The sequence below is a fragment of the Poecile atricapillus genome, chromosome 3 (assembly GCF_030490865.1).
Source record: "Poecile atricapillus isolate bPoeAtr1 chromosome 3, bPoeAtr1.hap1, whole genome shotgun sequence".
NCBI lineage: Eukaryota > Metazoa > Chordata > Aves > Passeriformes > Paridae > Poecile > Poecile atricapillus.
The window spans coordinates 104,325,578-104,351,228 of NC_081251.1; the positions used below are offsets into that span (position 1 = coordinate 104,325,578).

A 25,651-nucleotide genomic window follows, 5' to 3' on the forward strand; every position below is an offset into this window, starting at 1 on the left:
GAACAGAGCAGATCCGGCTGGGAAGAAGGCCTAGAGAGGAGGAGGAGGAGAGGGGGGTCAGAGAGGGGAGGGTTTTGCCATACTCACCCGGGGCGGGGGTTACACACGGAGGGAAGGGAGGCTGCTCTTGCTGCGCTGCAGAAGGAAAGTTGGCCGCGCTGCCGCGCAGGGCTCGTTCTCCTGCCTCTCTCCCTCCGCCTGCCTCCCTCTCTCTCTCTCTCCCTCCCTCCCTCCCTCCCTCCTCCTTTTCCTCCTCCTCCTCCTCCTCCCGAGCCCACAGTGCCGCCGAGGCGGTGCAGGCGGCGCAGCCCCGTCTCGGCTGGCGCTGTGCAGCCCCGGGCCCGCTCCCCGCCGCCGCCCCCGCCGCGGGGATGCTGCCGGGCGGAGCGCCCGGGCGCTGAGCCGCCCCTCCGGCCAGCGGGAGCACCGCGCCGCGGGTCACCTTGCAGGGAGGTGAGTGACCCCCCCAGCCCACCCGGTCCCGTCCCCTCCGGGCAGCCATGCGCCAAATACCCGCTCGGCCGCAGCCCCCGGAGCATCCTCCGGAGCAGGGAGCGGAGGCGGGGGCACCGCGGCTCCCGCAGCCGCCGCGGCGGAGGGACTCCGGGGGAGCGCAGGGGAGCGCGGGGGCTGAGCGGGGCCGCCCGCAGAGGTGCTTCCCCGATGCCCTGCGGAGAGCCCAAATTACAATGCCCCGTCTTACCCGGCGGGGTCTGAGGGCAGGAGAGGCTTTTCCAGAGACTGGGAGCATTGGAAAGGAAAGTGCGCGCGGGGCTCTCCTTTTCCCTTCCCTCCTCTTCCCCGTGAGGAATCCCATCTAGCGCACTGTGGCAGAAGAGCTTTTCCTCCCAGCTCCCGTCCGCCCTGCCAGCCCAGGGAAGGGGGAGAGGGGTTGTGCAGGGGTATGCGGGGGCAGAGCCCGAGCAGGGGGCAGGCAGCGGAGATGATGCTGAGCTCCTGGCAGCCGCAGCTGCCCGCTCCTCTCGCTATCCTGCTCCGGAGAGGCGCCGGACTGAATTTCTTTTCCCTCCCATCCTCTAGTTTGAGATCAGTGACAGCTAAGTTGAGGAAAGGGATGGTTGAGGCAGGGGGACAGCAGTGGTCCCCGCTCTCTGTAGCAGTGGGGTGACACTGGGTAAGTCCCCCTTGCCTGCCACATCCTTCTGGATGAGGTATCCGGGTATCACTAAAGCATCCCGCAAGGGGTCAGTTCTTCAGTAGGAAGAGGCTGGCAATGCACTGGGGGCTTTCTGGAATTGACACTCCAGGAGTACAAGCCTTCCTGGGACAGGACAGGTAGCACTCCCCAGTCAGGAGCGTGCTGTAGGGGGAGAGGTCCAAGGGTCTGTGTGGGACTGGTGGGGGGGGAGTATAACCCCCTCCCCACCGGATAAAACACGGAGCAGGAGTGGCAGGAGTTGCTCCAGAGAGCAATCTGTTGAACTGTGTCCTCAAAATCACTGGAGGGAAGCTGTAGCCTCTGTGTGTAATGAAAGAGAAAGAAAAAAAAAATAAATCTAAACTTTCTAGATAGATTAAATATTCAAATTACAATTAATTAGATATTAATCTGGTGTAAATAGAGCATTAGCAACAATTAAAAGATGCTTTGATGGTCTTAAACTCAAGATGATGCATTAACTGGCACATAGAGAGGGATATTTGTGTATTTTAAAAGGCAGTCAGAACAGAGAATACACTTTCCTACATTCATGCATTTAAATGACTTAGTTTTAATTGTAGTTAATTAACTGTCATCTTTTAAAGTAGCTGCAGGTAGATGGTCTGTATTAATTTCAAATTACCTCACTCCTAAGACAAAGACCGATTTTACTGGACAAGGTGACATTTTATTGGCAGTTTTGGTAACTACAGGTCATGCCAGGGTGTGTGTAGGATAAATGCATTTGTAGCAATTAAATGAAGTCTCCTCTCATTAAGCGGGCAGGCAGATGTCTCACACCATTGGTGCCACACTCTCTGGAATAAATCTCACACACAGAGCAGGGCTCTTCCTTATACAAATGCAGATGTAATGCAGTACTGGTATACACAGGCACCACCAGAACACATTTAACTTGAGGAAGGATGCTCTCAGGATTAAAAATGCTTTTCCTTCTCAGGACAGTATTAGAGAAAATGTGCAATGTGTTTGGATAAGGTTTTTTTTGTCTTTCTTTCTACAGCAAATCCATATCTGCAGACAGCTGTAAAATGCTTCCAGTAGAGTTTTTTAACACTATGTGGTTATTAAGATTGCAGATTACATATGTGGTTATTAAGAATCCAAGTTTTGTTGTCTTCTCTTTGAAGACTTGAATTTTTACAGGTTATGGTTTGCATGGTGCAATTGGGGAAAAAAATGGAAAATAACTGCAGAGGTGCGCACAGGAGAAAAATACTCTGCGTGTTCATTGGCTTTGCTTTGACAAACATGAATAGTGGCTGTGTGTAAGTGCCTGAATACACATCCTCCAGCTATCATGTCAATTGTTTCTGAATACCCTTTCTCTGGCGAAAAGCTGGAAACTACTTTGAGTAAGGGGGTCGCAGCAAAATGCTCCTCTTCAGATGTAGGTGCCTGTGACCCTGAGGATTCACATGGAGCTGGTCTAACCTGTAGCACCTAATAATCAAAAGATTCTGTGATTTGAATTTGGTGGTGTAAAATCAGAAGAGTGACAAACTGTTTGTTTTCACTGCACAAGCAAAGACTGCATTTTGAAGCAGTGGTGCAGAGCATGAGTGGTGTGTCCATGCATGCCTTTAGCAGTGCCAGTTTTATACCTGGCATCCCTATGGATGTTTATTTGTGTGTCTCTATAAAAACTGAATGTGCAAAGTTCCCTCATTTACCAATAACTCTCCAAATCCGTGCTGTATTTCTGTCCTTATGCTTTGAGGCTTCACTGAGGCACAAGAAGAATGAGCTGACTCTTCACTCCAAGTTTGCATAATTCTAGTGGAATTTTGTTGGGGTTTGTGTGCTTTGATTGACTGCTGAGATACCTTAAAAATCCCCAGGGAGAACAAAGCACTCTGACATGGTATTTGTTAAAGGACAGAATCATAAAATGGTTTGGGTTGCAAAGGATGTTAAGATCATGTAATTCCAAACTACATGACATGCCATGGACAGGGATACATTCCACTATCTCAGGTTGCTCAGGGTCCATCCAACCTGAAAATTTCCAGGGATGGGGCATAATCACATAGTTCAGCTTCTAGAGCAAGGACCTGGGAAAGGCATCCAGCCTGGTCCTGCAGGGCAGCTGTGCTCAGTGTGCTGCTTCAGGATATCTCCCACAGCAGCTGCCTGCTACATGCAATGACTTCTCTAGTCCTCTCCCAGAGGGTGGTGTCCCCATGTCACCCACCCAGCTTCCAGCTCCTATCTTTGTGCTCTTTGCAGCAGAACAATCTCCCTTCTTCCACCTGCATGTGGCTCACAAGATCATGGAGGCAAGGTTGTGATGTGCATATGCTGCCAGCCCAAAGCCTGTGCCTCCCATACAGAAGTCCCTGAGGTCCTATATCCCTTCTCCTCACAGAGAACAGAGAAGATAGGATTTTTCTTCATGTTCAGACAATGCCCTGAGTCTAATAGGCATCAGCATTACTCACTTCAATTTTTCTTTCTGCATGGAGGGGTGAGTGTAGGGTTAAGAAAGGTCTGTAAAGGTCAAACTATGCCCCACTGATGCTATTTCTTCGTCTGCCCCTGCCTGCCCTGTCTGCCTCCAGCTACCACTCTCACCATGGCTATATCATTTACTCTGTAAAGCTTTTGTCCCACAGTACAGCCCTGCCTCTGCAATTTTTATAGGTCTTATGGAGCACAGCTGATTTTATGGCCCCAGAAGCATCTGTTTACTCTAATCATCCTTGCTCAGATGAACTGACTCTAGTAATTTTACAGTGTTTTTCTAGCAAAGTGACTTACAGCCCTGGGGTGCTTTGCTTGGGGCAGGAGGTACAGAAATTCCTGTTTTGCACCAAGTCTGCACCACCACACTGTCTCCTGTTCTGTCATCTCTTTATTTTCCATCTGTGCTTCAGGAACACCTCAAGTCCAGCCTGGAGCACAGCACTGGGGGTTTACACACAGAGCAAGTGTGAGGCAGTGTCTTTTCCTGCTTTGCTTCCTGCATGCAGTGTGGGAAAACAAGTGGAGCCAGATGAGCAGGGTGTGTGCAAGAACTGGGCTCTCTGGGGGCTTGGCTGCCCATCAGGAATGACACTGGAGTGAGGTAGTAGGGCCAGTCCTGGAACCACATTTGGATGTTCCTGCCTGTAGACCAGCCAGGTCACAAACACAGTCAAACAGGGATTTTATGTCCAAGGGGAGGCACAGGATTCAGCCAGCAGGCAGACCAAGAGGGCCAGGGAATGCTGTGATGCTGGTATTTGTGGGAGAGACTCTCAAGGTTCTTTTGGAAGGTCTTAAAGTAAGAATTGCTCTTCATGGCTCAAATCTCCCCATTTTGAAATGGGTGTGGGGAGCATACAGGTGATGCTGGGTACGTTTGGGGTTGTATGATGCTCCTGGTCTGCAGTATTGGGGAGCCTCTTGAAAACACAGTAATAAAAACACAGTCAGACCTTCTGACTGCTTTCACTCTGCAGAGTAATTGCCAGAAGTGGTACAGGTGTCGAGGTGTTTTTACACTGCTGCCTTCCACAACAGCCAGGGTTATTTACACCACAGCAAGATTCTGTTAGTCAGGTCAGTTATTTATTATCTGGAAAGTGCAGTGTATGAAAAAAAGTTTTGAGTTCAGACTGAACCCCACTAAGAATTAAGGCTGAAAAATTTTAAGATGTCAAGGAGAATTGCTAGAAAAGTCTGAATGGTGTCTTTTTTTTTTTTTTTATTGGAGGCAACTTGAGGCATAGTGAATTAAAAGCCAGCTTGTTCAATTATAAATAAATAAATGAAACCTTGCATTTCATTTTAGCTCAGGCAAAATGCTTCCATCTGGTCAAAAGGAAATACTCTGTTGCAGGAATAACATTATTATATATTAGGTCAATGCAAGGTAATTCCTTCTTTCTTCCCCACTCTATTCTTTAGTTCAGATACTGAATTAAGCAATCAATTATTCAGGCAGATATGCAGATGGTAATTGTTTTAACATATATCTCTGCACAGGCAATCAAGAGACCTGGATTTTATTTCCAGCTCTGTCTTGACATGACCTTGGGCATTTCACCATTCTCCAAGTTCCTCGTTTTTAAGAGGACAGATCACATCTCACAGCAGATTTGCTGCATATTGGTAATACTAAAATAGCATGGAGGTCTTTTTAATTCCACTATTAGCAATGAAACATTTAGCTATCACTAATGCATGCATTCCTAATTTTCCCAGTGTGAGTTACTTGCACTGCCTTACGAAACTCCCTGTAGTTTACTTAGTAGGGTAAAAGGAATTCCAGCTGCTGAAATACAGCATTCCATTAAAACAAAACCTACTTTAATAAGCCCAGCTAAATCAAAGAAGAAAAATACAAGTGGAAAAGAAATTTTTTTCCTTCATTTTGTTAAATATTTCACTTTGTAATCAGCACTCCAGATCCATACATTGCCTGTGATTTCTCTCATGTGTAAGGTCTGTATTTGTTGTTGCAGTTTCTAAATGTCTGGAATGCCTCAAACCAATGGGAAGCCTATTGCATTGTGCTTTAGAAACTCCCTCTTACCTGAGAGTTCATGCCAGGAAATTTGCAACTTCCTTCCTTGATGTGGGGCTTCTTGAGCTTGTGGAGCTTGACTTCTCTTCAAAAGAGCTTTCTCCCCTGTGCTTTCTCTCCACTGGCAGAGGGGAAACCAGCTTCAAACCCAGGGACATTTTGTTGAATCTGATAATCCTGGGCCTGAATCAGCTTCTGCTGGTGGCTCAAAGGGTCGCTATTGCTACTTCTTGCCATTCTGCATATTTAGAGTGACAGGGATTTGGGAACAGTATATATCTTTTGGGGAGCATGGGAGACAGGTGGGAATCTATAAGGATCAGAGGGATTCAAATCGTGAATAATCAAGGTGAAGGAATCTCAGAAGGTGGGCAGTCCTATTTCTTGTTCAAAGAGAGGTCAGCTCTGGGATTACACCACAATCCTCAAAGCTTCATTCAGTTGGATCTTCAAAATATCCAGTGATGGAGACTGCAAAACCTCCCTGGGCAGCTTTTTCCTGTTCCTGACTATCTTCATGGGGAAAAGATTTCTGCTGATACCCAGTACTCCCATGCAGAAGCACACGAGTTTTTGAGCCTTTTTTCCTGGCTGATGACCTGCCAGATCTGCAGGAAATGGCAGAGGGTACAGCCTCAGGCTTTGACAGCAGATGGGGACTCTGCCTTCAGCCTCACTTGCCTTCATCTTCCAGTTTTCTTGCCAATAAACCAATTTGCTGGGCTGGTGATGCTTGGTCTGTGGCGATGAATGTCCTTCTGGTCTGCTCTGAGGAGACCGCTGGGGCTTTTCAGCCATAGCTCAAAGTTTCAACTCTATGGCTTGTTCAGAATTCACAGGGTTTGTATTCAGTTTCCCAACTGCTTATTCACACAGGACATTGGGTGCCTGGCAAGGGTCTCCAGAAGGCTAAAGAGCCCTTAAGCTGTGCAAAGGCCCCTGGAAAAAGGAGGAAAACAGCATCCTGCCAGGTCCTGGGAGAGCAAAGGAGTTTTGGGACGGTGGGCAGTAACAGAGCTGGCTTCTGCTCCTTGTCTGCTAGAGCCTGGGGCACAGCATTTAGCTGTTCTCTCCCTGCCCTCCCTACAGCTGGCATTTCTCTGTCTCACACCCTCTGCTTAATTAGTTTGTCAGGCACTGTCATCATAGCAGGAGGCTGCAGAACACCCAGCAGAGCGTGGCTCTCAGTGCAGCTCCTCATTGTAGCTGGGCTCTGCTGTAACACGAGTGATAGCTTAATAAACCACAGCATTGCAGACTAAAGATCTTGGCACTGCTTGCAGCTTCTTATTAAAATAAGAAAGGGGGAGGGAGGAATCCAAGAAATTGGAAAGAGTGAAGGTTAAAATAATTAATGGGCTCACCTTTTATGGTAGACTGGGGTAGACTAGGGGTAAAAATGTCTAACCTGAAAGTAAACATTAGATTGAAGGCTGGTACATTGATTAGATATATCTATCTGTTAACAACTTGAACTTAGCTTTTCCTTCTGGTTCCAATCTCAAGTGTGAAAATGGAGAATTATTTCTGGTTGGCCTCAGTGCCAGTGAGTGATCTGTGGGACAATTAAAACCATGCAAAGACAGAAGAAATCTGAATCCAACCAATTAAAATTAACTCTGCATTTTGGAGCAGACTGAAAGGCTTTCTTATTTCAAGAGCTCTGATGAATTTAATTTTCCTGTCAACATCATTCTGAAACCTCACTGTGGTCATAGGTAATGAGAGCTTTTTTCTACTTTGATTGTTGGCTCCCTGCAGAGAAGGCACCCTCCAGTTTCCTCAGGTGGTCTGTCAGGGGTTACCTCCTCTGGCACTGCCATCTGGGGATTCTGGGCTGCAGGAAACCTGGAAACCTGGAACAATCTTAATTTTAGGATGTACCCATGAGTCACAGGCACGTGAACCTGGCCCAGGCCATGTCCATGAAAGCCCCTAGTGAAAGTGGAGTGGCCAGATCCATGTCCAAAGGGTCCCTGCAGGCAGGACAAAGACTCTGAGCCACTGCAGAAGCACAGCTGCCTCTTGACCCTAAGCACCACTCGTGACCATGTCACACCTCCATCTCAACCTGGGGGATTCCATTTCAGGAGTATTACTAATATAATTATTTTTTTTCTCCTTTCTCCCTTCTGGAGAAATTAATATTATACTGGAAAGGCCTGTGTTTCATCAGCCTCTTCCCATTAAGCAATACTCTTGCAGGGCCAAGAACATTGGGTCAGGCTCTGGTAAGGCAGGCAGCCAGCTACAGATTAAAATGCACCTGGGGTTAAACCATTTTCCTTGATTGCATGCTGCCATCCATGTCTCCCTGCTGACCTTCCCTGAGGCATGCTGCCTGCACTGCTATGTGGGACTCCAGGGAGGATGTCCTGAGCAATGGATTATCCCTATTACCAGAGGAGCTCTGTAAGGGAAGGATGCTCCCTGTCTTGTCCTTGCCTCATTTTGGATGTTTTTTCCCAGTTTTTGCCTGTTACCAAGGGGAAAGTGTCACTCAGAATCTGCAGTATTGGTTTACAAGAGTGGTTTAAATGCACAGAAGGTAAGGACCTGCCATGTAGATGTTTAGATCTGTGGTAGGAATGAGCAACAATGCAGCTCCAAGGCATTCAAAAAAACTGCCCTAAAATGGCATTTTCCTGAGTGCTGCTTAAGCCAGACTTTGCTGAAATGATGTGACCACAGGGAGGTGCAAGGCCTGATCCCAGTTTTCCAGCCACTGATGCAGTGATGAAATGTTGACCTCTTCATGCATTTCTCAGGAGGGCATTTTTTTGATTTGTGAGTCTTCCTCTAATTTCTGCTACATCTGTAGCGTATTCCTCCTGGCAGTTTCACTGTGCTTGACAGGTGGCAGGGATAAGAATGCTTGCAAGAGGGTTTGCATTTTTGGGTGAAGTCTCTCTGGCTTTGGGATTGGTGTTTGATGTTACACATCACGGGGCCTCTTACATGTTCCAAGCTGTCTCAGGAGAAACCGAGCAAAGCCTGAAAATTTACTCTCTTGTTGATGAGTGTTTTTCATTTTCAGCCTGTGGGGATGTACTTTTGTATAGTTTCTTTGGGAGAAGTGGGAGGAAGAAGTGGAAGGTTTGTGGTCAAGCAGCTGGAGGCCCAGCAGGATGCTCCTTCTACCTGGATTACACATGTAACCACCATGGGATCCCACCATGATGGATTCTCTCTTCTGTAGCTTTTCTGCTGGTTCACTTAAGAGAAGCACTGAACTTGACAAGACAATAAAATGAGGCTTCTACATGTTAAACCAAGTGCTGTGAATGTAAACATGTCAGCACTCTGGGTCAAGCTCTCCTTTATGTTAAACAAGTTTCTTGCTTAACTGGCAGTGTTAGAACAGCTCTTAGCAGTGGTTTAAATACCTCTTGCATCCAAAAGAGACACTGAAGGTATTTGAAGTCTGAAGAGGAAAAAATATGAGGTTTTTGCTAGATGTTCCTCTGTTAGAGGTTGTCTGACATAAAAGGGAAACAGAGAGAAAGTGCTGAGTAAAAAAATTACATATGTTTATGTGTTTGTGTATTTCATTCTTGGTTTCCTCCAGACAGCACAATGGGGACGGTATTCCTACATTAATAGGATCTTAACCTGATCTTAGAGGATCTAATATGAAGAACTTTGAAGCCAGTAGCATGTCTGTAATTTTTATGCTCATGCCCGGAAACAAACTCCTGAATTTACTGTTGCTGTGGCCAATACATCAGTATTTCAAAAGGCATTTTCCTTTGGCTACACCTGAGAAAAATGAGCAGCCTGGTGAGAAAGTGTTTGGGCTGGAAAAAATGGGTTTTCAAAGGATAGTAAAGCACTTGCCAAGGGCAAAGGGTGGCTGCAGACACCGACAGATGAGTGCAGCACCTGCCCATCTCTTTTTGCAGTTGCAGACTTCTGAGAACTGAAAATGGTTCTTTTAGGAAATATTTTTGTTGTTGGTGGTTTGGTCTTTTTTTTTTTTTTTTTCCCCCTTATCTCTTATCAAAGTATTTAGAGGAAAGGGATGTTGTCCCCAGGATGACAGCTGTGTACCCATGGGAGGCTGGAGCAGGCACCAAAGCCATTCTTTGACCGGGTCACTACAAAGACCTTCCACCTCATCTGCTTCTCTACATCCCATGGATATGGGGCAGGTGTTCTTTGCCTCTCTGAGTGGGGGTATATTTGGGGACCTAAGTCAGGGTATGCACATATATGGGGCTCTGTTTTCTCTTGAGACTACAGGGAAGACAAGCTGACTTGAGTCCCTCAACTCATTGCCTTTGTCCTTACCTTTGTTTCTGCTTCCTTTCTTCATCAGGAAAATGGGAGCCACTCAGCCAGCGTGAGCTCTAAGGCACAGCAAAATAAAGGCCACTGGTCCCACTGCCTCGGACACCTCCCAGCATGGATGGCTTGGTTGAGCAGAACAGCGTGCTGATGCACAGTAAGATCACTGAGGCTGGGAAAAGGAATGGTTTAATTAACACAAGGAACTTAGTGGCAGAGAGCCGAGATGGTCTGGTCTCTGTGTACCCCACCCCGCAGTACCAGAGCCACAGAGCGGGCAGCCTGTCCTCTCCGAGATGCGCGGAGAACGGCAGGAGCGACCCCGTGCAGCAGCTCCTGGACCCCAGCATGCTACAGCAGACTGTGGAGTCTCACTACAGGCCCAACATCATCCTCTACTCCGAGAATGTGCTGCGCTCCTGGGGCGAGAGCCTGGGCTCAGAGTGCTGTGAGACGACCTTCATCGAGGAGCGCTCGCCCACCAAAGACAGCCTGGAGTACCCCGACAGCAAATTCATCGACCTCTCCGCGGATGACATCAAGATCCACACCCTCTCCTATGAGGTGGAGGAAGAGGAGGATTTCCAGGAACTAGAGGTCAGAAGTCACTTGGGATATGTGGGGAAGGCTGGGAGGAGGAGGGCATGTTTGAAATTAAGTGTACAACCCCCTAGAGCTGAACAGCAGGGGATCAGCTGCTTTTTGGGTCAGCTGTATCACTTTCTCCTCCAACTAGGACAATAAATGATTGCTCATCTTTATTTGTTGGGTAAGGTCCCAGATCTGTGGATACCAATGGCAAAATTCCCACTGGCCCTAGTGGAGTTTAGCATTTCCCTTCTGCCACTGAAGGGGCTGGTCAGAAACAGAAGAGCCATGTGCTTAAATGCTGTGTAAGGTTGGGGCTGGGAGCATCTGTCTATCTGCATGGAGCCCATTTACTCAGCAGGCCAACATCATCTCTTGCCTTCACCTGACTTGAGCAGAAGGTTTTAAATTACTGGCTCAAACACAAAACATTTCTGTCTTGGAGTGAACGCAGAAACAGAAGTCTTTGGGTTTCAAGCTGCAGTGAATCCATGACTCTGAAATAAATTATATTTTTCTGATGGAGCAAAACACTTTTTAGACCCAAATACAATGTTTTCTTCTGGAGTCCCATGCCTCATTGATTGCTCAATGTAAAGTAACAGGGAAGACTATGGAAACAACTTCATTCTTTCTTAAATGATGCCTTTTTAAAATTTTAACCAGAAGCCCAAGCGTGGCAGGGATTTGTGTTTGACAGTGTTTGTGGAAATGGAGGGTGAACATAATGCCAGTGATCTGAAAACTTCATCCACCATTGGTCAGAGACTCCTAATCTAGCAAAGACACTCTGGCTGTCTACAGCAAAGCCATACCTTTCAAAGCATGAATGTCCCAGCTGAGATAGGGACACTGGTTGTGCTTCTCCATTGCTGTGATTTTTGGTTAGAACTGAGACCTAACAAGCCCTAAATTTTCTATTTTCACCTCCTGTAATACCAGTGTCTCACCCTGTGATCAGCACAGGGGAAATTCAGCAAGAACCCGACTTCCCTTTTATTCTCTTTTCTCCCTGTATTGATAAGGTGGGAAGAGGGAAGTGTTTTTCCCAGTGCATGCCATTAATGCAGTATTCAATGCCTCCACAGGGAGACAGAAAACTTCTCTCTGAAGCATGTGAGAATATTAGCTCAAATCACACCCTTCCACAGAATTTCAGAATTGACCGTGGGAAGTATAATTTCCTCAATCAAAACAAAATTCCTGGTTGCTGTCTTTTTGCCCCAGTTTCTCTCATGCAGTAGTGACACAAGTGACTGCAGCACACATGATGTTATTGACACATCTGGCTTGACATTCAGGCAGCAAAAAAAGTCTCCCTCTTGTTAATTCAAGTCAAGAAGAACATTCTTAAGCCAACTTTTGGAGAATGAGATAAAAAAAGGCTGGGAAAATGAGCAGCATAAGGAAAAAACCTCTTCAAAGTGGTACTGGAGGAACTTGATCAGCTTTTCACAGAGAACATTTGTGTCTTAAAAACCAGCTGTAGAACTTCATCCTCCCCTGATCTTAAGGGGAGAAGCAAGACTGTAAATTTTGGTAACTTGCTCTGACAGTGTGTGCACCCTTTTCCCTGGCTTCTTCTTTCTGACCTGTTTCTCTGGAAACAGACCTCTTGAGGTGAAACGTGGCAGCTCTTGAAGGGGTATAGAGAATCTGGAATCACAGATTCCCTGTCTCATTTGACACTTTGGGATGACACTGTGCTAGCAAACACAGGTGTATGGACAACCATCTTGACCTATGTGTACAAAGTGCTCAGAATAAGATGTTCACAAAGTACACACCACCCACGGATTTTCCTCTCCATCAAAATTTCTCCTCCACTAAGAACAGGGGAGGAGAAAAACAGGCATTTTTGGATAAGGACCTCCTTATCTGGAAATGCTTGCTTTGCTTTAAGCCTCTGCTTTGAGACAAGGGTCTGTCTCCGTTGCTGTGTTCCCTGACCAGCCCTGTGCACCAGCACCATGATTTTCACACTTTTCCATGAATTTTTCCATGATCCCAAAGGATCAACCTGCTGAGCAGCTGTTTTCAGCAAGAAGTAGCTCAGCATGGCAAGTAGCTTCCATTGCAGGAAGGTCCAAATTCTGCAGATGCAGCTGGCCGTGCAGGAGAGGAGAGATGAATTTGACAGCACCACACCAGAAAAAAAGCCTTGTCTGCTGTGTTTTGCTCTTCTGGTTCACAGAGTCTGGTGGGCAGAGGCTGTGTCTGTGTGACCACATGCCTGAGGGCCTCCTGGGCTTGGCTAGAGCACAGCTTCATTAGAGACCTAAATTCACGTGTGGAGACTCTGGGAATGGCAGAACACTACTTAAGGACAAGCAGTCACTGAGTAGGTGATGAAGCATGCCAGACTGTTAACTACACAAAAACAGCGCCTGAATCACACAGCACAAGTGTGCCCCACTAGAAGGATTTTTTTCCCTGCCAGTTGCTATCAAGAATCAAATGCTTTTTTAGGTTACTAATAGATGGGATGGGAAAGAGTGAGTACCAGGACTGGGAGCAGAAGTTAGAAGGAAGAGGGTGACACAACAGAGGTGCAAATTTTGCTCGCCCCTTGTGAGAGTCCTCAAGGGTTTGAGTCTGCCACTGAGGGTGGCACAGGACATTGCTGTGTATCTTGTCACGTTGACTGTCAAGCCACAGCTCATCAAGGCATGGAAGCTGCAGAGCGTCAGAGTAGACCAGGGCTCATGTCTGCTTCAGCACTTCTTTCTGGGAGAAAACTCTATAAACTAGGCCTTTTTTGGAAACATTGACAAAGAGGGGAGCTTTGCGCAGAAGAGCTATTTTATCTTGAAAACTGAGGGCTACCTCCTGTTCTCCACATGCCACTGCAAGGCAAGTGGACTCCCAGCTTGAGCATCTCTGTAAAATGCCTTCTGGGAGACACACCAGCCATGGGGTTGTGAGTCATTGCTCTTCCCCCATGTCTCCCTGGCACTGCCTGCCTCATACCAGAATGCCTGCCTAGTGTTTTTCAGGACAGATATTTAATTTCTTAGAGATGCCAAAAAATCAGTCTTCTCCCTTTGTAGTGTCCCCCCCATCTCAATGCAATGCTTTCAGGAAAGACACATGGAGAAAATAATTTTATTGCAGGTCAGACTGCTTCTGACATGATTGTCTTTTTGAAAAGAGTTGGGCTCTTGATAACCAGAAAGGTTGCTGTTCTCTGGCAGAAAACTTTCCAGTAGGGAAAGGTTCTGAAAAAAAAAACAGGGATTGGGATTGATTTGGTTTGAAGAACTGACCCAGCCAAGCTTCAGGGTTTGCTAGCTGTCATCCTCCTCAGGATGGGTCTATCCAACTCAAGATGTCTAGGACAAGTTTCTGGCAAAGAGACACCTTCTTCCCTTCCCAAGCTTGAGGACTCTGAGGAGCATGGGAGATGCACCAGAGGAGCAGGAGACACCCTAATCAAGGGTTGTACCCTGCAGCAACATTTAACCAACTTACTTGTTGGGATTTTTTTACTAGCAGTGCTTCTCAGGTCCTGGTGGAGTGTTGTTTAGTCTGCCTAAAAAAATCATAATTGTCTGGAGGGAAAAACATCTCAGAAACAGCTCTCATTAGCATATAGAGCCCTGCTTTGCTCCAGCAATTACCAGGCATGAAAACAGAAGGCTGCACATTCTGTCAGGGCTTTAAACTTCTCTCTTCCATGCCCATCCCTGAAATCAAATGATTCCCTATTTAGGTATCTCTGGAAAATTTATAAATATCTTATGAGTTCTATATGCCACAACTAATAGACAGACAACTTGTCAAATGTGGCGGCAGTGAAATATGAAATGAGTTACAAGATGAAATACCCTCCTGTTAGAGATCATGTGCCATCTTTCATCCAAAAATAGCATTTGTCATATTATACTCCTGCTAGTTTCCCTCCTAGCCACTAGGTAGATTGCTTATTTAGAGAAACCCAAGCTATTCATGGCAGCAAATTAAATTATTCATATACGTCGCATAAAAGAATACCTTGGAGCTCTCTCTTAAAACCCTATTACTTTTTTCCCAGCACCCAGCAATGTCTGAAACAATCTCTAAATGCAAAATAAATAGAATGTTCTGTGAGTGAAAGAAGAAAAGAAATGTAGTGCTTTTAAGGTATAAATTTATTCTTTTTCTTCCACTAGAAATTGCTGGATTCTGTTGTGAAAACTCATCCTTTGGACCTGAGCATGAAATTGTAGAGACAGAATTTGGATCCTGTTCCATCCAACTACTCTTCTTGACATTCCCAAGCACCTCCTGACACTTATTTTCTGTAACATGAAGAGAAGACCCTGAGGAGATTTATGCCCATCAAGCCCCATGACATCATGCATGCTTTCTGTCAATGCTTCCAGCCTGTGTTCCTGCACTGGGCTGTGTTCTCAGCCCTCCCTGGCTGTAGGTATCCAGAAAGCGTGTTTGAACACCCCTTGTGGGGCTGAGCATGGCAGAGCTCCCTGTTCAGAGAGCTCTGCAACAAGGGCAAAGAGAGGGTCTTGCAGCCTGGTTTTACTGATGAATTCACTGGCCACCACAGCTCTCCTCTGAATTGGGTGCACAGTGTTTTTTCTGTTCTGCACCTGGGCAATGGAGGAAAACAGCGCCATAAATACCTTGCCCAAGCTCATCTAGGGCTGTGTTGAGAATATGGGAAAGTAATTATCTGTGGTTTTGTCCCATGGCATATGCTCAGAAGAGCACAGATGTGCTGTCAGAGGTGTGGTGCCCAGGTATGAGCTCCTAAGAGGTGTGGCACTCAGGTATGCAGTCACAGCACTGAGTCATCCTACCCATAGGACACATTTTATATCTCTGAGCTCCTTCAAAGACACATTATTAACAGATTACAAGCGTGATTACACTTTGCATTTGATTTGTTTTTCTCCTTTGAAGGAGAAGTCACTCAAGTCTGGAGATACTGAGCCCTGACAAGGGATATTAACCTCTATTAGCCAGCTCCAGATGAAGAGAGCATGGTTGGGAAGTCACCTTCTTGTTAATAGTAGCCAGGGCCTGTGGCAATTCCTTTTCTCATCATCACTTCCCTGAGTTTTCAGACTGAAGCTCTGCATTGATGTCTCTGGGATCCAGCCTGTGAGTAGCAGGAGCTCTGGATGAGCTGCATGCTGTCACTTGTAGAGGGATATTTGGCACAGTTTTTTGAGGACTGCTGTGTCAGCTGCGAAGCAGAAAGGGGACAATCATGAAAGGTCACTCCACTTGCCCAAGCTTGTTTTAGTGTGGATCCATTCACTGCTGTCTGCAATGAATGGTTGCCGGTTCCTGAGGAGCTATGGGCAGTCTGGCTGTGGGTGTCTAGAAAACATCACAAGGGTGATCACAAAGTCCTGGGCTCAAGGAGGAAGACTAGATTGGGCAGCTACATCCAGGGGTTTTTGCCCATTGCATTTTGGTGTTGCAAAGTTACATGTGAAAAGTTTTCCAAGCAAGGAGAGTCCTCTGTGAGCCCATTCTGCAAGGCTGGCTGTCTGACTGACAGGGCAATTTTTAGACTGGGAGTTGGGGAAACAAGAGGACCTTCAGCAGGTCAGTGTTAGGGGATTATGGATCTTTTAAATTCCTTTAAAACTGAAAGGGAATCAACTGCAAAACTCAAAGTTGTAAAAAGAAATAAATGGGCAGAGAAAATTAAATAAATAACAGACTTTAGAGACATCACCTCTTAAGAAATTACCAGGAAGATGCTGCTCAGGGATGAGTGAGTATGTGGAGGCATAGCAGTGATAAACTACAGCCTTTGGTGGAAGAGTTCCAATCCAGCTGCTGCCTTCAGCATCTGCTGCATGGAGGTGAACTCAAAACACTTGCAGGAGAGCAGAAGGATGCAGAGTGCTGGTCAGAGCAGGTCATGATGCTTAACTGCGTTACTGGAACAGGCATTGTGTGGAGGGAAACAGAGCACATATTAACTTGGAGCAGCATTGTGTTGGTCTTTGTCAAACCAGACCACTGGACCATCTGGATTTGAAGGCAGATCCCACAGGGCCATATGAGGAATTAGTTTTTTATGCAGCGTGTGCATGTTGCTGAATTGGTTGCCTTGAAGGGAAAAGGGAAAAGGGCTGTTTCCTGATTATCCATCAGTGGTTACTGGCAGCTGTAGTTCAGAGCAGAGCCTGCTGTCTGACATCTCCAGTGTGCTTGGCAGGCTGTCTGCAGAGCAACTGTAATGTCTCAGCTGAGGTAAAGCACATAGCTTTTATGGTCTTGATTTAAGAAAAGGCTTTTTTTAATAGAAAATCCATTACAACTGCATAAAAGTGTTCATCACCATCTCTGTTAAAAATCTACACCTTGTGTCTGCTCTTCCTCTATTCTTCTTTCAGTCACTTCAGCTTTTCTACAGAATGAAAGAGCTGCCTCTGATCAGAAATTATCTACTCAGGCACTTACAGGCTGTGATGAAACTGCATCTTAAATGCATGTTATGAGTGGTTGGCTTCTTTCTTCCTGTGTAGATGTTTTCCTGTGGCATTCTGCCTTCCAATACCTGATTTCTCCAACAAACTTGGGAAATGGTGCCTAAGAACTGATGGGATGGGATGGGATGGGATGGGATGGGAAGGGAAGGGAAGGGAAGGGAAGGGAAGGGAAGGGAAGGGAAGGGAAGGGAAGGGAAGGGAAGGGAAGGGAAGGGAAGGGAAGGGAAGGGAAGGGAAGGGAAGGGAAGGGAAGGGAAGGGAAGGGAAGGGAAGGGAAGGGAAGGGAAGGGAAGGGAAGGGAAGGGAAGGGAAGGGAAGGGAAGGGAAGGGAAGGGAAGGGAAGGGAAGGGAAGGGAAGGGAAGGGAAGGGAAGGGAAGGGAAGGGAAGGCTAACTGATGAATGTAATTCTGACTTCTCAACAACACTAATATTCAACTTCTTCAGTGTCAGGGTGCAGCTCTTGCAGATCCAGGAATAAGTGAAGACAGAGAACTAGGTAGCCAAATTATCAATTATCCCAGTGTCAGGGAGGGTTCTGAATAGAGAAGATTTCTTAGTAAGCTCAGGATCAGGTGTCCTGTTATAAGAGGGAATGTTAGAAATGAGGGTTTGCTAGGAGAAAAGAGTGGAAGAGTTGGAGCTGGAAGAGTTAAGAGGTACCGTTTCCTGTTGGATTTCTTTCTGTGATTTTTAACTTTTTTTTTTCACCCTTCTGGTTCATAACCTTCTGGTCTTCATGGTCAGGATTTTATGATTAGAATTATTCTCTCACTCTTGGGAACTCATAGGCAGCATCACTGATAATTTAACTTGGTAAGGTAACTTGGCCTTTGGGAGGCAGCATCACTGATAATTTTGTAGTTCAGCACTTGATCAAAGTTACTTGAGGAATCTTTTCTCCATTACATCTTTATGTGAAAGAAAAGGCAATTTGAATTATCAGTGAGGTGGTCTTGCAGATACTATGCCAGCACACAACTCAGTCAAAAACCTGAAAATCAAAAGCATTTTTTTGGTTTTGTATCTCACCTGTTCCAGTGAGTGCACAATTTCAAGTCTCAGCAATACTGTGGATTTTCTCCCTCTCCTTCTCCTCCTTTATTTTTGAAAGGAAATATTCACCCTGGTTCATCTGACTAGAGAGCCCCTCCCTTTCATGGTCCCTTTTCAGCTCCTTGCAATGATATCTTTACATTTGTCTTTTCTTGCTTCAAGCTCATGCAACAGTGATGGAGTTTGTGACACAGTGAGTGAGGAAGAGGAGACGTGCTGGCCTCTGATGTGATGGAGTAGGAGAAATGGGCAAATGATCAGGGGATTGGCTCATGGCAGAAGAAAAGCAACAATGTCATTAACAGCACACCTGTGTTTCTCTCTTTTGCTGTTCCAGAGCGATTACTCCAGTGACACTGAGAGTGAAGACAACTTCCTGATGATGCCCCCAAGGGATCATCTTGGCCTCACTGTGTTCTCCATGCTCTGCTGCTTCTGGCCACTGGGAATTGCTGCCTTCTACCTGTCCCATGAGGTAATGTCAAAACATCTCCTGCCAGCCATTCTCGAGGACAGTGGAAGGTAGTTCAAGGGGATGGCATCTTCCCCACCTGGATATGTCCCTGTGGTAGTGGTGGCTGCCTTTTGAGATACTTTGCTGAGGAAGGCATCTGCAAAATATTTTAGCTTTTAGTTGGCAGTGGTCATGTTCCATGTCAGGTTATAAGCCCAGCTAAAAATCCTCTGTGGACATGGCTTTTGAATAAAAAACACCCTTGATAGCTCAAACGCTTGGCTTTCCCATTGGGAAAACAGATCTGCTTGTCCCAAGCTGATAATTTAGAATATCATTCCAGGAGTAGAAAAATAATTTCCATTCTGCAGATGTGAATTTGCTTTCCAGAAACCATTTCCTTTCCCACGGAAAAAAAATTGCTCAGTCAGTTCTTCCTTTCAAATTTTAATATGCAAATGTCTTTTTACCAAAGAAGTGGCTGTGTTTTGGTTTGTTTCCTTCACGAGACAGTCTTAACATTGCTTAACTTGCAATCACCTCGTGCCCATCATTTGTTTCGACAAGTATGTCTCCATAAGTGTCTGCAATGTAATTACTGAGCTTCCCAGCATGGCAGATAATGCAGGGTGACAGAGAAGGCGCCACACTGGCAGCCTCATCAGTGACTGCAAGGAAACATTTGATTATATTTCTCTCTAGTGCCTATTGCAAACTGCAGTCTCTGCTCCACAGCATCCTTCACATTCACCCTCTCAGCTGTCTTTCTAATCTGCCTGCACTAAACATCTACCAGCCCTGCTGATTTGTCAAACCAGAGCAGGCTCTTCAGATCTGAAGGATCCTACTCTTCAAGATCAAAAAAAAAAAAACCAAGAAGAGATAAAGAACTGCTTTTTTTTTTTTTTTTTTTTTTTTTACTTCAAGTGAACAGTCTGTCTTGTGCTGGGAAACCTCTGAGACAATTAGTGTTTATCCAGTGGAAAATAACAAGTTCTGATTGTTTGAGTTTTGATTGTTTGTGAGATAGTTTTATCTGAGCAAAGAAAGCAAGGCACAGTCCAATGAATACAAAAACCCCCAATGTAATTAATACTAAAAAGCAATATGGCTGAGAAGTTAAATGTGCTCAGAACCAGTGCATAAAGGCCAGGGCATCCATCTGTGAATGGATCCCAGGGTCCAGTATGCATCTGTAAGAACCTCTGACTTCCATGGGAGAATACAAAAGATGGAAAAGGCATAAATACAGGGAAAAATGTTGGTACTATGCTGAAGAATTTTGGCATTTGAAAACAAAAGCTTGGATGTTTTTTGATTTAGTATAATGATGAAGAATAGCTGAATGTGGATGCTTAAACTCAGTTTTCAAATCTCTTGCAGAAAGATGGTCCAGCTTGTTCCAGTCCAGCAGAGACAGATCTCTCTGGCCTCTCCCTGAGCTCCCAGGGAGCTCCTTTCTCTCCCTGCCTTCCCATTCAGCAGGTCCATCACAGCCCTGAGAAAACATGAGGAAAAAGTGGTTCTTCTGCAAAACCCCATGTCCAACAAACTGGCATTTTCTGGGGGAAAAATGGAACAGACATTAAGCTCAAACCTCCTGTGGCTGAGAACTTGCTGAGACAGACGGTAAAAACCATCAAAACCGTGCACCTTGCTAAGCTAATATTGACAGTGATGTCAGCTCATACTTCCACACATAAACCATATTTGTGATTTCTATTTATATAGGTTGTTCAACTTAAACTCCTCGATAACATTTCTGATCACTTGTTAATTCAAAAGAATAGTCTTAACCTTCCCCCTTCTTTATCAAAAGCCAGAAGTATAGTTAAAGATCAACTCTTGGTACTCATGATCAAACCTCTTTTTTTGCAGTTGCTTGAGCTCTTGAAAACTGTGTGTTTTCTGAAGTCTTCTGAGCAGTTCTACCAAAAAGGCCATCTGGGAATAAATTGTGACACATAGGAAATTGAGAGATGGGGAATGGATTCTTTGATGCAGTATACAGCACTGGCAGTGAATTTTCTTTTAAAAATCTTGTCTGCTCTAGGTGTGGGATGCCTTTGAAGTTTAAGCCTTTGTTTGCAGCAGATGTATCTGCAGTACAGCTCATTCCAAAGGCATAGGTGCTCTGTTTATTCCTGCATCACCTGCCAGCACATTCATGATGCATACGCCTGTGTCATGCTGCAAAACAATTACACAATGTTGGATGCTGTAAGACAGCAGAGGTACTCTTTACTGGCAGAATGATTGAATTTTGGGGGAGTTTGTGCTCCATGAAAGCCAAGTTTTTCCTGTAGGCGATGTTTCTGCTCTGTGTGGGACTTATTTTCTTCACTAAGTCTCTTGCCAATGTGCTGCTGACCTGGGGCTTCTTGCAGAGCCTCAGTATTGAGGGGTGCAGCTGTACAGGGTCTGCCTCTGTGGTGGAAATGAAGATGTGCGTCCACAGGTGAGCCAGCAGGGAGGAGCAGTGGATTCAGAAATGCACTTTATGGAAGTCCAAAATGTATTTTTTTCTAGTTTTCCAAGCAGGATGTCATCTGGTGATCTTATCCTGAGCAATGTTGAGACTTGCTACTTTTCATCTTCCCTCAGAAAAATGGAGAGCCTTGAGGCCATCAGTGTGCTTTCCACTTGTTCAGTTATTTCCTTTCTGGTTTTATTTGTGTTTTCCTTCCCACGAGAGTCTTTCCCACACTTCCTGTAGCTGCCCAGTCCTGTGCTCCTCTCAGCTCCACTCTCAGGATGGGGCCCTGTATCTTGTCTTCTTTCACATTTGCTTCTCCAGAATTGTCTCATTAGTCAACAGCTGAAGAGCTCGGTCAAAGGAGTTTTTTGTGCATTTTGCAAGGAAACTTTTGGGAAGAGGAAAGTAAATGATCTTTCACCAAAAACTCTTCCTCACAAACAGTGTGTGATCAAAAAAACCCACCTCATTATATTTATTTTTTTCATAAATCTCCACCCTCTGGAGTCTTACAAGTTCCTCAGTTTTTATTTCCAAAGATATTTTTAGCCTTGTAGATTGTAGGCAAGTGTGAAGCCTCATAAATCAAAGAAAGAACTTTAAAAATATATCCTTTTTGTCTTGTCAAGTTTACCACTGAACTTGTCAGATGATTTCTCAGGGGCTGTCAGGCTTTCTGCTTGGGCTGGGGGTGGTGGTAGCAGTCTTGAAAGGTCTTGCATGAATCCTCTTTTTCTCCCTGGTTTTATTTTTAGGAAAGAGGGCAATACCATGTCACACATTTCCCTCTCTACTGTAAACAGAAATTCATTATGAGGGAGCAGAGCCTTTGATGGTATGAATGAGCTTCACATTGTGCCTGCTCCCTTACAGGCAGAAACAGGAGCGTGCAGAACACCTCCCTCCAAGGTCCTGTGTCACTGACATAGACACACACCTGAAAAAAATCCCTCTGCACCCTTCTCCACCTGCTCAGGTTCTCAGAGAGCCTCCAGGCCCTCCGTTCCCCCCGGCAGCAGGTGAGACCTGCCAGGCAGCACACTGCACTCCGAGCACAAGGGAGCAATCGCTCCCTGTCTGCTGCGCTGACTCCCTGCTGTAATTACCTCCCTCGCAGGGAGATGCAGGGAGGCAAAGCTTTGTAATTATTTGCTCGCAATGTCTCACTGGGTAAAGGATTTTTTACAGTTTTCACAAGGAAACAAGGTATACGTGACTGGGGAAAAAAGAGTGGCTTGTCTTTCTTTGTGATAACTCCTGAAATATTTGGTTACTTTTCATCCAGTTTTCAGAGACAGGGGCAAAAAAAAAATAAAATCTGTATTTTGACATATTTTAGTAGTCACCGGGGAGAAGAAGGAAAGAATGTTCATGTAGCAAACAATGTGAATTCTAGCTTTTATCAGAGTTTCAGTGCTCAGCATACATTTATGGATTTCCCTGTCCTTGCTTTTCTGGCATAAGGTTTTGACATCCAGCTTCAAAAGAAGAGGATAGAGAAATAGCAGCCAAGTGTTATCTGCTGTTTATTCCTTAGAAAGGTGGCCCATAGTCCTCGTATCAACAGGGGAAGCAAGGAGACAGAACAGGAGGATGATGTGCCACACTCCACCAGACTGGCTGGTGATACCCTGCTCTTTTCCATCCACCCTGCTTTTTTTCCTCTCTGTCTCACTTTACTGCATCAAAAAAATGAATATGGTCTATTATAAAGAGCTTGACACATAGCCAGGAGCTTATTTTTGTACAGGGGATGCAGCAACCTCTTATATCAAGGAAGAAAAGGCAAAAGAAAAACAAAAAATGTGATATTTTTCTTTACTTGGCAGTGACATGCCAAGATCTATACTTGCAGGATATGCTGGTCAGCAAAGCTGAAGCAATGCTATCGAAGCAGACAGGAGGCTTTTGCATTTTCATGAGATTTTTCAACACTGCATTATTTCTTGGTCCAAGTAATGCTTGGACAAAAGAACTGTCTAAAGATGATGAGCTTTAATGGAAATAAAAGGCCTTTGTTTTGCTGTCTTGGACCAGATACCAAGCCACACAATTCTTTTGCTTAAGCAGGGCTGTTGCTTTGAGTCACACAGATTGGGTAAAGAACACTGGGTGTACTCTGGGGCTGCCCAGCCCAGTCTCTGCTGACAGTCACACGAAGGTTTGAGCTCTCTCTGCTGCTCACTCAGGAAGCAAATCCCTGAGTTCTTTGTCCAGCTCTGTGCATGTGAGTACAGGCACACCCCGATGCTCTTTTACCCTTCTGAACTGTTGTGGTTTTTCTGCTGCAAAAGGTGATGTTGGTTTGGTGATGGTGATTAAAACAATTAAACCCATTTGTGCAAGGAATGAGTGAAAATAAGTTGAGCTCCTCCTCACAAGGAGCTGCAAAGGTCTTTTGCAGCAGAAGTTGTCCTAGAAGAACTCTGTGCCACTATCTTGCTGAGATGGCGCAGTGCTGATGGTGTGGCCACTGTGCCCACATGAGACCCCTGGCCCTGGGAGATCACCAGGCCATGGACTTCTTGCAGAAGGTCACAGCTGGCTGCTGGCTCACACTCTTCCCCTTACTCCCGTCGGGCAGGTGACAGATTTGCCAGGCAGAAGATAAAATAGCAAGGCTTCTGTTCCCAGCCACGACACAGAGAGAAGCTGCCTGCTGAAGGAGCCAGGTGCATATGTCACCCTGTGAGAGTGCTGGCTTTCCTGTGCTTGGAAAAGTAGCTCAGAAATAGATTAAGGGTCTCTGATTAAGGGAATTTGGGTGACATCTCTGCAAAAAGCTTATGGTGTGGTTTAACACATCATGAAGTTTGCAACTTCTGGTCCTTTGGGAGAAGAGAGGAAAGCTTAATCCTGGATTGGGTAAAAGAGGATCTCTTCCCTTCTTCCCCCAGGCAATTCCACAGACAAAGGTAGCCACTCTGAAGTGGGGCTGATGGATTACCAGCATCTCCAGTTCTCATCTTTCCAAGTGGGAGGTGGCTGCCAGCCAGTGCTTTGCGTGTGCATGGATGTTGCTGCTGCCAACTTTTCCCTTTGGGTAGATGTCCCCAGAGGAGTGTTCGTCTGCACAAGAAAATGGCCATTTAGAATGTGTTGTGTACCAGCAGAGACTGTGCATCCTGGGTGAGGTCATGGGCCAGGGAACTTTATAAGTGTCTTGTATAATTTCCTCTTCATTCCTCTTTGTCCTTTTGATCTTGTAGTTTTATTTCCAAGTCACGAAGTACAGCTACAAAAAGGAATTAAATTAATGAATGACCTGATTGCTTTAGCCCTTAAGCTAATTTTAAATAATTGAAAAAGTAGCTGGCAAATAACATTCCCTGGAGAGTTTAATTCATTATGCAGGTGTTTAATTACAAGGAAGTTTTGAGATAGGAGAGAGACCAACTTGAAGTATTTGAGGAGATGAGGGATCTTTTTTTTGTTGTTGTTTTCAAGAGCATCCTGCACAATAACAAATATTGTACATGAATTTTTCTTTGCTGGTTATTTATGCCTCATGCATTTCGCTAAGCCAGATACAGCCCCAGAGATGTGTAAATATAGTCACACTGCGAGGGTATAAAATATCCTGATGCCAGGAGGGCACCGTCTTCATCCTGCTGTTACTTTTTGTTGCTTTGTGATTGACTTGTTATGTCACAGTTTTATGAGAATGTGAGGATTGTTTCAGTCCACAGCTGCCACTAAGCTGGAAGTGCCTGGAGTGGTCACAAATTCATTCTGAGTCCTGTCTGGTGGAGTCATCTGAAGAAGAGTAGGGCAATAAGTATTCCACAGGAGTTTATCAGGATTTCAGTCTCCCTGACGTTTAGGCAAGTCTGACTAAGTTTAAAGAGCTTTTTAGTCTTAGGCACTGGGGTTTTAGTGTTTTGCTTTTTTTTTTTTAAATTTAGAGAGCAGGGATGCTGTTAGCAGGATTATGGAAATGGATTTGGGGCTTTTGTTAGTAATTCTCACTTATCTCAGCTAAGTACCTCATTTTTTTTCTACATCTGCAAAGGTAGATTTTCCAGGAAGAATTATATTTCAGGAGAGGAGACAGAAGGAGCATGTTCACAGTCTGAGGGCAGAAACAGGGCACATTATTTTGTACCTCCCAAAGTCTGCCCTGCTGAAAGAGGCATGAGTGAAAAAAAGAAGAGACTTTTTTGCAGGTCTGGGAATGGAACATGGTCCCTTCCTTCTGGCCATCCCAATGTCTGGTTCCATTGTCAGGAAGGCCAAAAGGTTTTGGGTGCTTTTTGATTTGCTGAAGGTCTTCACGTGCAAGGTAGTCAATGATATGCTTTGAAGTTTGCTGTGGCAAGGAGAACAGCGTGTTCATCTAGAGAAGTTCATTGTGTGCTGTTTACAGAATACACCTTCCTTTCATCTCATGCTGTGGCAGCACCCTTAAAAAACAAGATTAGTGAAAGGAAGCCCTCTCACTTGAAGTTCAGTGTATGCAGCAGTAAATGGATGAGGATGTTTTCGAGGATTAAGGTTAACATTTTATCTGCAACATACTCAGAGTTTTATATTCTTATCAAAGACTAACATCATGTACCAGAGACTCAGGGCTATATTCTAATCTTGAATATTCAGCTTGCTATCTCTCAGCATATCTTTTAGTGAGGGCTTCTGAATTACTCCTTT

General features: G+C 45.3%; 1 protein-coding gene across 1 annotated transcript in view; it reads left to right on the plus strand.

Annotated features, from left to right (window-relative positions):
• Nucleotides 1–299: 299 nt before the first annotated feature.
• Nucleotides 300–25,651, plus strand: part of SYNDIG1 (synapse differentiation inducing 1) — a 49,014-nt gene continuing 23,662 nt past the window's right edge. The window contains exons 1-3 of the mRNA XM_058834522.1: nucleotides 300–453; nucleotides 10,012–10,577; nucleotides 18,412–18,549. Coding sequence (XP_058690505.1) covers nucleotides 10,098–10,577; nucleotides 18,412–18,549 — 618 coding nt within the window. The 5' untranslated portion in view covers nucleotides 300–453; nucleotides 10,012–10,097. The remainder of the gene's footprint in view (nucleotides 454–10,011; nucleotides 10,578–18,411; nucleotides 18,550–25,651) is intronic.